Source organism: Carassius carassius, chromosome 21 (assembly GCF_963082965.1).
Source record: "Carassius carassius chromosome 21, fCarCar2.1, whole genome shotgun sequence".
Lineage (NCBI taxonomy): Eukaryota > Metazoa > Chordata > Actinopteri > Cypriniformes > Cyprinidae > Carassius > Carassius carassius.
The window spans coordinates 6,843,365-6,856,906 of NC_081775.1; the positions used below are offsets into that span (position 1 = coordinate 6,843,365).

General features: G+C 47.3%; 1 protein-coding gene across 1 annotated transcript in view; it reads right to left on the bottom strand.

Annotated features, from left to right (window-relative positions):
- The window catches only part of LOC132097084 (taste receptor type 1 member 1-like), a 28,990-nt gene extending 16,054 nt beyond the window's left edge, over window positions 1-12,936 (bottom strand). Inside the window, exons 1-4 of the mRNA XM_059502716.1 lie at window positions 12,755-12,936; window positions 12,309-12,606; window positions 3,772-4,494; window positions 3,294-3,503 (exon numbers count right to left, since the gene is read on the bottom strand). Coding sequence (XP_059358699.1) covers window positions 3,294-3,503; window positions 3,772-4,494; window positions 12,309-12,606; window positions 12,755-12,936 — 1,413 coding nt within the window. The remainder of the gene's footprint in view (window positions 1-3,293; window positions 3,504-3,771; window positions 4,495-12,308; window positions 12,607-12,754) is intronic.
- Between the last annotated feature and the right edge of the window lie 606 nt (window positions 12,937-13,542).

Genomic DNA, 13,542 nt, shown 5'->3' on the forward strand with positions numbered 1-13,542 from the left:
GACTGAAGTTCAAAATGCTCATGATCACGCATGTTGTAGCTCCGAGGACTGAGGACTGGTTTGTCACAATAGATCTCAAAGATGCATACTTCCACATATCCATCATTCCACAACACAGGAAGTTTCTGAGGTTCGCTTTCGGGGGCGAAGCTTACCAATATCGAGTACTTCCCTTCGGTCTTGCACTCTCACCCCACACGTTCACAAAATGTGTAGACGCGGCTCTGGTCCCCCTGCAAATGCAGGGCATCCGCATTCTCAACTACATCGACGATTGGTTGATTTTAGCTCAGTCAGAGCAGGTTGCGGCTCGGCATTGAGATGTCGTTCTCGCACATATGGGGGAGCTGGGTTTGAGACTGAACGCCAAGAAGAGTGTACTTTCTCCAGTTCAGAGAACCACCTATCTAGGCGTAGTATGGGATTCAACCGCGATGCAGGCACGATTGTCCCCTGCTCGTATCGAGTCGATCCTCATCTCAGTCGAGAGAGTCAAAGAAGGCCAGTCTCTCACTGTCAAACAATTTCAGAGATTGTTGGGTCTGATGGCAGCTGCATCCAACGTGATACCTCTTGGCCTGCTGTACATGAGACCCCTACAGTGGTGGCTCAAGACCAAGGGATTTTCCCCGAGGGGCAATCCACTTTGAACTATCAAGGTCACGCGGCGCTGCCTCCGTGCCTTAGACATGTGGAAGAAACCTTGGTTCTTGAATCAGGGCCCGGTGCTGGGAGCTCCTTGTCGCCGTCTAATACTAGTGACGGATGCATCCCTCACTGGTTGGGGTGCGATCATGAGTGGCCACCCTGCCCGTGGTCTGTGGAGCGGTCGCCATCTGACATGGCATATCAATTGTCTAGAAATGCTAGCAGTTTATCGTGCACTGAAGCACTTCCTCCCAGACCTAAGGGGTCACCATGTGTAGGTGCGAATCGACAACACATCGGTGGTCTCTTACCACCAGGGAGGTCTGTGTTCGCGCCCCTTGTACAAGCTGGCGCACCAGATCCTTGTGTGGTCCCAGAGCAAACTCCTCTCATTAAGAGCAGTATATTTTCCTGGGAAACTAAATATGGGTGCAGACATACTGTCGAGGCAGGGGCCGAGGCCCGGGGAATGAAAACTTCACCCCAAGGTGGTGAAGCAGATATGGAGAGTTTTTGGCAGAGCTCAAGTAGACCTCTTTGCGACTCAAGAGACATCACAATGTCCCCTTTGGATCTCTCTAGTTCATCCAGCTCCTCTGGGACTGGACGCTATGGTACAGACCTGGCAGAGGCTTCGTCTGTATGCCTTTCCCCCTATCGCTCTGCTCCCGGGAGTTCTGGCAAGAGTACGCCGGGACAGGATCCGTCTGTTATTAGTAGCCCCGTTCTGGCCGAGCCGAGTATGGTTCGCAGATCTGGTCTCGCTCCTCGACGGCTCTCCATGGGAGATACCGATCAGGACAGACCTACTCTCACAGGCGCAGGGCACGATAATTCACCCTCGCCCGCAGTTGTGGAAGCTTAGGGTGTGGCCCCTAAGGGGGCACAACTAATAGCATCCGGTCTCTCAACCGAGGTTGTTGAGACCCTCCTCCAATCCAGAGCACCCTCAACGAGGAAACTGTACGCCCTGAGGTGGAAACTCTTCACCTCATGGTGCAGGGACCGCCAGCTAGACCCAGCAAACTGCCCAGTTGGTACAGTTCTGGAGTTCTTACAGGCCAGGCTCTCTGCAGGGTTGACCCACTCCACGCTGAAGGTTTACGTCTTTGGGAAGACACCCCTTAGTTACACATTTCCTCCGCGGTGCACTGAGGCTGAGACCTCCAGTACGGTCCCTTATTCCCCCGTGGGACTTGGTTGTGGTGTTAGAGGCTTTGTGCAAACCTCCGTTTGAGCCCATTCAAGATATTTCAGACAGACATCTGACTCTTAAAACCGCCTTTCTGTTGGCAATTACCTCTCTGAGGAGAGTAGGAGACTTGCAGGCCCTCTCAGTGGCCCCTACCTATCTTGATTTTGCACTTGGCATGACCAAAGAGTTCATATACCCTCGAGCGGGATATGTTCCTAAGGTTCCCTCTGTCATACCACAACCTGTAGTGCTGCAGGCCTTCTGTCCTCCTCCCTTTCGGGAGCCCGACGAAGAGAAGCTAAATTGTATGTGTCCAGTTCGAGCGCTGGACGCATACGTCCACAAAGCTGCTCTGTGGAGGAAAACAGACTAATTGCTTGTATGCTACGGTCCCCACAAGAGGGGTTCTCCTGCTTCTAAGCAGACTATTAGTCGTTGGATAGTCGAGGCTATCAACGCCACCTATGAGTCCTCTGGTCGTCCCCGGCTGTCGGGAGTCAAGGCTCACTCCACACAGGTGTGTCCATGCTGGACATCTGCAATGCTGCGGGGTGGTCCACGCCTTCTAGTTTCGCAAAATTCTATGGCTTAGACATGCCAGTCACTCCAGGTGCTTCAGTCCTCTCGTCCTAAGCTGTGCTCTTCGGATACACACTAGGCAGGGGTTTGGTAGTCTGGCAGCGTTGGTACTCGTTCCCCAAAGCGTTTTCGACGCAGCTCGAGTTCCTGAAGAGGAACGTCTCTAGGTTACGTATGTTACCCTAGTTCCTCGAGGGAACGAGACGCTGCGTCTCGAGGCCATACCCCCGGCACCCCTGCCGGCGCTTGCTGGTACTCGAAGCTGACGCCAGCTGCGCGGCTCGTGCCTTTATAGCTTCCTGGTCGCTTACGTCATCCCCCCCGTGACGTCACGCTCTTCTATAAGACAGATTAGATATGATATTCAGAGTCGCTCGCGTTAAACGCGTTACCCAAAGCGTTTTCGACGCAGCGTCTCATTCCCTCGAAGGAACTAGGGTTACATACGTAACCTAGAGATGTTTTCTGTTCCTCCCTGACCTCTCACAGAAGCTTAATTTATGTCACCTGTCCCTCACCAGAGCTGTGAAGAGCAGTTTGCATTCGAACAGAGGGAACTGGCTGTTCACCAGAGAGTCTGTTTTCCCAGATCATGTTGAAGATTGTGTGCTCCGAGCTCAATTTTTTCTTTAAGAAAGTGAAGAAGTCAAGGAAGAAACATATTGTTTATTTTGACGTTTTGATTGATAAGTAAGTTAGATTCCCTTATTCCCATGTAGCATCCTCCTTCTGTTTGTTATTTTGGCCTTAACCCCCTCCTGAAGCTAGAAGTGTCTTGTCTTTTCTTTTTGAATTATCCCTTCCCCCTAACTGCTGTACCAAGACTTTACATTGTAAATAAAATCTTGAGCATTGAACATTAAAAACTTACAGAACCATTATGCCAGAGAAGGAGAGAGTTGTCCATGGTAAAATATATTTCCAGATGATTCTCATATGAGCCCACAATCTTAAACTGTGGAGGATTCACATCAGTGCGCCAGAGCACAACTGCAAAACTGATGGTTGGATCAAAATTATCATCATATTTAATGTGACGTCCAATGAGTAGAAAATCCAACTTCCTTATTTCTTCAAGAAGCTGTTGTGAGGTGTTTAAAACAAAAGTAACATATAACTATATTATCTGTTATATTATATTGAAGTTATTTTACTATAATATTAATACAATTTATATTACTTTTGTTTTACTCTTTTATTAAATTATTGCACAATAAATAATATAAACAATAATACAATAAGGTATAATATACTTTTAAAAATACATTATTCATTAATTAAAACGTTACTTCAACAATGTAAATATAATAATTATTCAACTTATCATGGATTCACATGGATTTACTTACCATATATGGCTTGACCATTATATTTTTGTGGCATTCATCCATGTCACAATGCAGAACTATATGTAATGCATGAGCTATGGTATATATAGCAGAATAAATGGCAAAGGAGAGTGTGGGATTTTCATTTATAATCTCCTCTGCGGTCAACAATGAGCAGTAATCACAAACTTGATTACATATTTTACTCTTCCCCTGGACTTCACTCTCAGCTCTATCATTATGGCCATAGACAAATTCGTTAAATCCAGGCAATGACAATAGGTTCTCCGTAATGCCAATGATTGTGCCAATTTTCCTAATTCCTGGCTCACTTGGAAGCTGTTTATTCATAGACCAGTGTTGACTTGCAATCCATACTTTGTCTTGGATGTTGTTTGCTATGGCTGCTTTGATTATTTTGGTTGCATATTGTGGCAAAGCAAAAATTACAATGACATTGATGTTGAGCTCATCAATCTTTTTAAGCGTTTGACTATAGTTTGCATTTAGGCTCAAACCCTCTTGAAAGGCTAAACAAATGCTAGTATTTCTTATATATTTGTTAAACAGATTTAGTCCATCCAAATCCTGTTGGCTTCCAAGAAAGGCAACCCAATTCCATCCAAACCACTGTATAATGTGAATAATCATCTTTATTAGGTCTTTGTTGCTAGGAAGTGTTCTTACATAAGAAGGATACTGAAGTTTATTGCTGAGCACATAGCTAGAAGCTCCATAATTCACCTTTGAAAGAGAAGAAAACATTTATACATACAGTTGAGGTCAAAGGTTTACACACACCTTGCAGAATTGGCAAAATGTTAATTATTTTACCAATAAGAGGGACCATATAAATGCATGTTAATTTTTTATTTAGTTCTGACCTGAACAAGATATTTCACATAAAATACATTTATATATAGTACACAAGAGAAAATAATTATTGAATTTATAAAAATGACCCCGTTCAAAAGTTTACATATGCTGGATTCTTAATACTTTGTTGTTACCTGAACGATCCACTGATGTTTTTTGTTTTGTTTGTTTGTTTAGTGATAGTTGTTCATGAGTCCCTTGTTCCCTTTCGAGAGTACTCTCGTACTGCGTAAGCTAGCTTACGCTATGGGAAAAGGTCCCCTTTTCTCGAGAATATGAAGCCAAAAATTATCCTTAATTTTTAAATAATGTAAAACGCAGTGCTGCAGCACAGCAGACCCAAGCGAAGCGGCTCGCGCGCTTATTGGCTGTGCTGCGGCAACTGCAGCAACCTATGGTGAGGCGGCGGAGAGTAACGAACCAATGGGGGCGCTTCGCGCCCATTGGACGTCAGAGCGCGCCAAAATAGGCGTGGCTGGAACTATATAAGCCACCGCTTCACCATAGGGATCAGATTTCATCTCCTTCAGCGATCTCACCTGCACTTCGCTGTCTTCTCCGGAGAAGCCTCTACACGCCGTCGAAAAGCCTCTCAGCGGGATAGCACTGCAACGCAGATCTGAGGACGCCGGCTCGTGCTTCATCTCGACGCCGCCTTCAGCACTCGCTTCCTGCTGCGCCATCCGGCGTGACTATATCCTTTTCAAAGCTAGTGTGTTTGCCGCTGCATCACACTTTTTTCCTCCAGAATTCGAGGCGTTGTTTCAAATGCCTCGGGCCTGCGCTTCCTGCCGAGGCCCTCTGCCCAGCGAGGACCGCCACATCATCTGTGTCTCCTGCCTGGGCCGCGAGCATGCTGAGAGCGCACTCTTCAAGGGCGGCTGCCCTGAGTGCGACGACATGGCTATATCGACCCTGCGGGCTCGATTAGCTCAAACCAGCCACGATGCTCCACCCGCTCCGCCTCTTCTCTCTCAAGTGCCGCGTAAGAAAAGCCGCGATCAGAGAATGCCTGAGCATACTGCTAGACGCGAGCTCACACCGGAACACTCCCCGCGTGCCTCGCCCGCTCTCTCTCCTTCGCCTGTCCTCTTCGTGCACGAGCAGCGCCAGTCCCTGCTCACCAGTGCCACCTCAGCTCTCGCTGGCCGAGCTTACACCTCCGCTGGTCAAGCTGCTTCGGCTCTACACACCATGGCTGTGCTGCAGGTTTTTCAGGCCAGACTTCTCCGTAACCTGGACGAGTCTGCCCCAGATACCTATGACTTTAAAGATCTCCGCAGCGCTACTGATCTAGCCATGCGTGCGACAAAGACCACAGCACAAGCGATCGGCCGAAGCATGGCAAGCCTCGCTGTTTTAGAGCGACACCTCTGGCTCACGCTCACGGAGATGAAAGACGCCGACAAATCCGCCTTTCTCGACTCTCCTATCTCGCCTTCCGGCCTCTTTGGCCAGTCGGTTAAGGGTTTCGCTGAACGCTTCACTGAGGCTCAGAAAACGTCACAGGCAATGAGACACTTCCTGCCGAAACGCTCTAGCTCTGCTGCGGGACGCCGTAGAAATGCGCCGCCCCCTCAGACCTCGAAGCCATCGCAGCCAGACTTACAGTCTCGCCCAGCGACCAAAACCCAGCACCGCTCTCGCTCTACGAGCCGCAAACCGCCAGAGAGACGGGGACCTCGGCCCAGGATTGTGCTGAACCCCGAGCCTCCGAAGCCCTCCTGACCTTCGGGCTGAAAAGACCGTGGTTAAGTCCCGCTGCGGCCGGACCACCACACAAGAAACCTCACATGCTTCCTCCAATCCCCTCACTAAAGGCGGTTGGAGATGTCTACACTGCAGTAAACGATCCTGTTACAATGCACGCACGCCTGCACACAAACGCCGTTTTCACGGCGACCTCAATAAAGCACAAAAAGAGCTTTTTCTATGTAGGCAGTGTGCCCACTACACAGTACGCACCCCTACATGTATACACACTCCCCCAAGTGTCACAAAGACTCACTCGGGTCTCCTTTCATGCCCACCTTCCCGCTCGCGCCGGAGGTGCTCTAAATGTAGCGCGCGTGCCCACTTCTCAGTGCGCAACCCTACAAATAAGCGCTGTCACCACAGTGTCACAAGCACAGCATACTCGAGCTACTGGTCCCCTCATAACAGGCGGCCAGTGCCCGAAGCACATTCAACCCATAGCCGCACGAGCCGCTGCATGGCAGGCCATCCCCGGCATATCAAATTGGGTTTTGAATATAATAAAACGAGGTTACTCGCTCCAGTTCGCTCGCAGACCGCCGCGCTTTCGCGCCGTGGTCGAAACGAAAGTGAAAAGCGAAATGACACACGTCCTTCGCGCCGAACTGATAAACCTTCTTGCAAAAGGGGCGATAGAAACTGTCCCCCCTGCGCAGCGCGAGTCAGGCTTTTACAGCCGCTACTTCCTCGTACCAAAAAAGGATGGCGGTCTCAGACCCATCCTAGATCTCAGACGTTTGAACAAAGTGCTTATGACGCGATCGTTCAAAATGTTAACTACCAAACAAATACTCGCGCAAATTCGCCCGAGGGATTGGTTTTTCTCAGTGGATCTGAAAGACGCTTACTTTCACATTCAAATAGCACCCCATCACAGGCCATTCTTGAGATTCGCCTTCGAGGGGCAGACTTATCAGTACATGGTTCTTCCATTCGGCCTCTCCGTAGCACCCCGTACGTTTACACGGTGCATGAATGCCGCTCTCGCACCCCTGAGAATGCGGGGAGTGCGAGTATTGAACTACCTCGACGACTGGCTAGTTTTAGCCCATTCCGAGGAACTACTGACGACACACAGATCCTGGATCCTCAGCCATTTAGAATGCCTGGGTCTCACGATCAACACTGTCAAGAGCGCTCTGTCTCCCAGCCAGAGGATTTCCTTTTTGGGGATAGACATAGACTCTGTGACATGTACAGCGCGTCTGACATCACAGCGCGCTCTCACTATTCAGCATTTAGCCGTGTCGTTCAAAGCCGGGTCTCTTTACCCGCTCAAACGATTTCAGGAAATGCTAGGTCTGATGGCATCAGCCTCTGCGGTTCTCAAACTGGGCCTGCTGCGCATGCGCCCACTACAGCGCTGGCTGAGAGACTGTGTTCCAGCGCGCGCCTGGATTTCCGGCCGCGCGCGCATCAGGGTGACCCACGGCTGCATCACAGCTCTGGCCCCTTGGAAAATAGCCAACTGGTATCAGTTAGGCGTAAGCACGGGCGCTGTCTCGAAATGGAAAGTAGTCTCGACAGATGCATCCAACCTCGGTTGGGGCGCCCTGTACGAGGGCAGGTCTGCCTCCGGCCTCTGGTCGAGCCCGGAGCGACTGTTACACATAAACTGTCTGGAGATGATAGCGGTCGAACTATCCCTGAAAGCTTTCCTCCCATTTTTAAAGGGCCACCACGTTCTGGTCAGATCAGACAGCATGTCAGTGGTGGCCTACATAAATCGCCAGGGTGGTGTCAGGTCAGAAACCTTGCACACCCTGACCGAGCGTCTTCTGACATGGGCACATTACAATCTGTGCTCGCTAAAGGCAGCGCATGTACCTGGCATCCTGAACCGGGGCCCGGACATGCTTTCCAGGGCGAATGTTCCCCCTGGGGAGTGGTCTCTTCACCCACAGACGGTTCAGTTGATGTGGAGCATCTTCGGCAGGGCAGAGGTCGACCTCTTCGCCTCAGAAGACAACGCTCATTGCCCAATATATTTTTCAAAGAGCAGGGACGCGCTGGCCCTCGATTGGCCCAGACGCCCGCTTTATGCCTTCCCACCGGTCGTGATGCTACCGCAGGTCATCGATCGGGTCAGGAAGAGCAGATGTGCTATGCTGCTAGTAGCCCCACTCTGGACGACCCAACCTTGGTTCTCCGAGTTGATGCAGCTGTCCAGTACAGCCCCATGGCCAATACCGCTGCGGAAAGATCTCCTCACGCAGCTGAAGGGCGCCCTCTGGCATCCCCACCCTGAACTTTGGGCCCTTCATGTATGGCCCCTCAACGGGTACCCGGGAACCTCCCTGAGGGAGTGTTAAAGACCATTACGGAAGCCAGAGCGCCCTCAACCAGGCGCCTATACGCGCAGAAATGGTCAGTGTTCTCCACCTGGTGCGGGACACGGAACCTAGACCCTCACTTATGTGACGTGACGGAGATACTCTCCTTCCTACAGGAGCGTTTAGATGCGGGCAGATCCCCGTCTACGCTCAAAGTGTATGTGGCAGCCATTGCAGCTTCTCATGCTCCGGTGGCCGGCCTATCACTGGGAAAAAACGAACTGGTCATTCGTTTCCTTAAGGGAGCTCGTCGGATGAACCCTCCCCCACCCCCTTCAATCCCTTCCTGGGACCTGTCTACGGTCCTAGAGGCCTTAAAGGGCCCCCCTTTTGAACCGCTTCAGTCTGTCGATATGAAGCTTCTTTCGTTCAAAACCGCTTTTCTACTGGCTCTGGCCTCAGTCAAGCGAGTGGGGGATTTACATGCGCTATCTGTAAGCGCTGACTGTCTCGAGTTTGGGCCTAATGACTCCAGAGTCATTCTCAGACCAAGACACGGCTATGTCCCCAAGGTGCTCTCAACACCGTTCAGAGCGCAGGTCATCTCGCTGTCAGCCCTTTCCTCGCAAAGCGACGAAAGCAACGCGAGCTTCATCTGCCCTGTCAGGGCTCTTAAAACCTATATTGCACGCTCCGCCTTATTCAGGAGGTCGGACCAGCTCTTCATATGCTTTGGTGGGCGCACCCGAGGTCTCGCCACCACGAAGCAAAGCCTATCGCGATGGATAATAGACACTATCTCGCTGGCTTACAAATCTAAGGGCCTTCACTGCCCGTTCGGCATCAGAGCCCATTCCACCCGAGGTATGGCCTCGTCATGGGCGTGGTCCTGCGGGATACCACTGGATGATATCTGTGCGGCGGCAGGCTGGGCCTCTCCGTCCACATTTATTACATTCTATAATCTGCAAGTCCCTGCCCTGCAGGCCAGGGTACTTTCTATATAGACGTGCTAAGCCTTATCACGTCCCCCTTTTTTCGTTCCCTATATAAAGCTCACTAAGGTTGGCTGTTGGGACTGGGATTTCTCCTGCTATAAAGCCCCGAGCTCTCGCCTCGGGCTGTGACAGGTCGAAGTTCCCGAGCACGCACGGCGTTTTACATTGTGTTCCCATAGCGTAAGCTAGCTTACGCAGTACGAGAGTACTCTCGAAAGGGAACGTACTCGGTTACTAACGTAACCTCGGTTCCCTGAGATGAGGGAACGAGTACTGCGTAACCTGCCGTGCTATGTGCTCGGACCGGGTGATCGCTTCAGTCGATTTAAAACCTGATCCCTATGGTGAAGCGGTGGCTTATATAGTTCCAGCCACGCCTATTTTGGCGCGCTCTGACGTCCAATGGGCGCGAAGCGCCCCCATTGGTTCGTTACTCTCCGCCGCCTCACCATAGGTTGCTGCAGTTGCCGCAGCACAGCCAATAAGCGTGCGAGCCGCTTCGCTTGGGTCTGCTGTGCTGCAGCACTGCGTTTTACATTATTTAAAAATTAAGGATAATTTTTGGCTTCATATTCTCGAGAAAAGGGGACCTTTTCCCATAGCGTAAGCTAGCTTACGCAGTACTCGTTCCCTCATCTCAGGGAACCGAGGTTACGTTAGTAACCGAGTACGTTTGTCCTGAATCAATAAACTTCTAGCTGTTCTTCAGAAAAATCCTTCAGATCCCACAAATTATTTGGTTTTCCCAGAAGGAAAAACAATGCATTTAGAGCTAGCTTCTGGGAGACACATTTATATTCTGATGGGCATGCACTAAATGGAAATATAGACAGAGTGCCTAAAATAAATATATACAGGTCCTTCTCAAAAAATTAGCATATTGTGATAAAGTTCATTATTTTCCATAATGTAATGATAAAAATTTAACTTTCATATATTTTAGATTCATTGCACACCAACTGAAATATTTCAGGTCTTTTATTGTTTTAATACTGATGATTTTTGCATACAGCTCATGAAAACCCAAAATTCCTATCTCAAAAAATTAGCATATCATGAAAAGGTTCTCTAAACAAGCTATTAACCTAATCATCTGAATCAACTAATTAACTCTAAACACCTGCAAAAGATTCCTGAGGCTTTTAAAAACTCCCAGCCTCGTTCATTACTCAAAGCCGCAATCATGGGTAAGACTGCTGACCAGAAGGCCATCATTGACACCCTCAAGCAAGAGGGTAAGACACAGAAAGAAATTTCTGAATGAATAGGCTGTTCCCAGAGTGCTGTATCAAGGCACCTCAGTGGGAAGTCTGTGGAAAGGAAAAAGTGTGGCAAAAAACGCTGCACAACGAGAAGAGGTGACCGGACCCTGAGGAAGATTGTGGAGAAGGACCGATTCCAGACCTTGGGGGACCTGCAGAAGCAGTGGACTGAGTCTGGAGTAGAAACATCCAGAGCCACCGTGCACAGGCGTGTGCAGGAAATGGGCTACAGGTGCCGCATTCCCCAGGTCAAGCCACTTTTGAACCAGAAACAGGGGCAGAAGCGCCTGACCTGGGCTATAGAGTAGCAGGACTGGACTTTTGGACAAATTTTGCATGTCATTCGGAAATCAAGGTGCCAGAGTCTGAAGGAAGACTGGGAAGAAGGAAATGCCAAAATACCTGAAGTCCATTGTCAAGTACCCACAGTCAGTTATGGTCTGGGGTGCCATGTCAGCTGCTGGTGTTGGTCCACTGTGTTTTATCAAGGGCAGGGTCAATGCAGCTAGCTATCAGGAGATTTTGGAGCACTTCATGCTTCCATCTGCTGAAAAGCTTTATGGAGATGAAGATTTCGTTTTTCAGCACGACCTGGCACCTGCTCACAGTGCCAAAACCACTGGTAAATGGTTTACTGACCATGGTATTACTGTGCTCAATTGGCCTGCCAACTCTCCAGACCTGAACCCCATAGAGAATCTGTGGGATATTGTGAAGAGAAAGTTGAGAGACGCAAGACCCAACACTCTGGATGAGCTTAAGGCCGCTATCGAAGCATCCTGGGCCTCCATAACACCTCAGCAGTGCCACAGGCTGATTGCTTCCATGCCACGCCGCATTGAAGCAGTCATTTCTGCAAAAGGATTCCCGAACAAGTATTGAGTGCATAACTGAACATAATTATTTGAAGGTTGACTTTTTTTGTATTAAAAACACTTTTCTTTTATTGGTCGGATGAAATATGCTAATTTTTTTAGAGAAGGCATTTTGGGTTTTCATGAGCTGTATGCCAAAATCATCAGTATTAAAACAATAAAAGAACTGAAATATTTCAGTTGGTGTGCAATGAATCTAAAATATATGAAAGTTTAATTTTTATCATTACATTATGGAAAATAATGAACTTTATCACAAAATGCTAATTTTTTGAGAAGGACCTGTATATATAATATTTAGGTGAAATAAAGAATGTACACATCCTCATTCTGTTCAAATGTTTACACCTCAGCCTCTCAATGCATTGTTATACATATATATATATATATATATATATATATATATATATATATATATATATATACACTCATAGTATAACTTGCTAGTCCTGAACAAAATGTAGGAGAAAAAAAAGTGTTTTGTTGTGTGTGGACTGTATAAAAATACACAAAATTTACCATTGGTATAAGGTCCATTGTGATCAGTGGTGCAACAGATATAGCTCTTGGGCTTCCATATGGTCCTGTTAAAGCAATCACTTTAGGCTGATAGTTGTTGAGTTTTTCTTTAGGGTTTATTGAGCCATTCTTTGAGATGAAACTTAAGACTGAATGAAAATTCCTTGTGTTAGAACAATGGTCAAAAAGTTCATACCCCAGAGAAACATTGGGCAAAAGAGTTGTGGAATTATTGATCTCCTCAACAGCAAACCTCATTACTTGCATCATTTGATATCCAGATTTTGAGAAATTGTGCCTTATAAAACATCAGAGAGGAAGTTAATTGAATGTAACTGAATATTCAGTTTAGAATTGTGAAAAGCTGATTAGAATCAGTGAAAAGCTGATTTTATTTAAAATACTCCATACTAATAACCTTAAAGTGGTAGAAGATCCTTGCTTACCTGAAACATTCAGTGGTCTCCGGGTTGAAAACAGGTGTCACAAGGTCAATTTCATGTAAAGCAAAAAGTCCACCCAATAAGTAATCTCCCTCCAATCTAAATTCAGATGTTGAACAAGAAACGTTGAAAAAGAAACAATTAGTAAAGCACCAAAGGAATGTGTAAATGCTACTGAGAAGCATGGTTAAAGATGGACTGCTGGTCATGAAGCAGAAATGTGAATAGTCGTTTGAGAGTAGTCAGTCTAATATTACTTAATTATATCTTAATTTTCTTAAAACACAATTAAATTTGCTTAAACCACCATTTTCAAACATGATACACGTCCATTTCCATGTCAGACTCACAAAGTATATATTATTCAGGTATTAAATAGAGCATTACACCACAAATGTCTCCTCACACAAAGCAAATTATACAAATTTTAAAATCTACAAATCAAACTCTTGTGAAACAAGCTGTAACCTTCTGAAATCTCAATAGGGCTTTACAGTTGGATTATGATCACAAAGATTTTCCAATTTAGAGATAATTAAAAAAAATAACCTGTGATCATTGTGTGAGGTGAATATATGCAGCATCTGTTGAGGTGAATGTAAGGATTTAATAATTTTTGAGTATAACTGTTAATGTTATCCCTGGAAGCTCGAAACCAATGATGAAATTCATAGATCCCAAATAGACTAAGAAAAAAGCAACCACACTATGTCAAATCCAGTCAACATTTTAGTCGTTTAGCAGACACTTTTACCCAAATCACTTAAAATTGAGGACAATATTAGCAATCA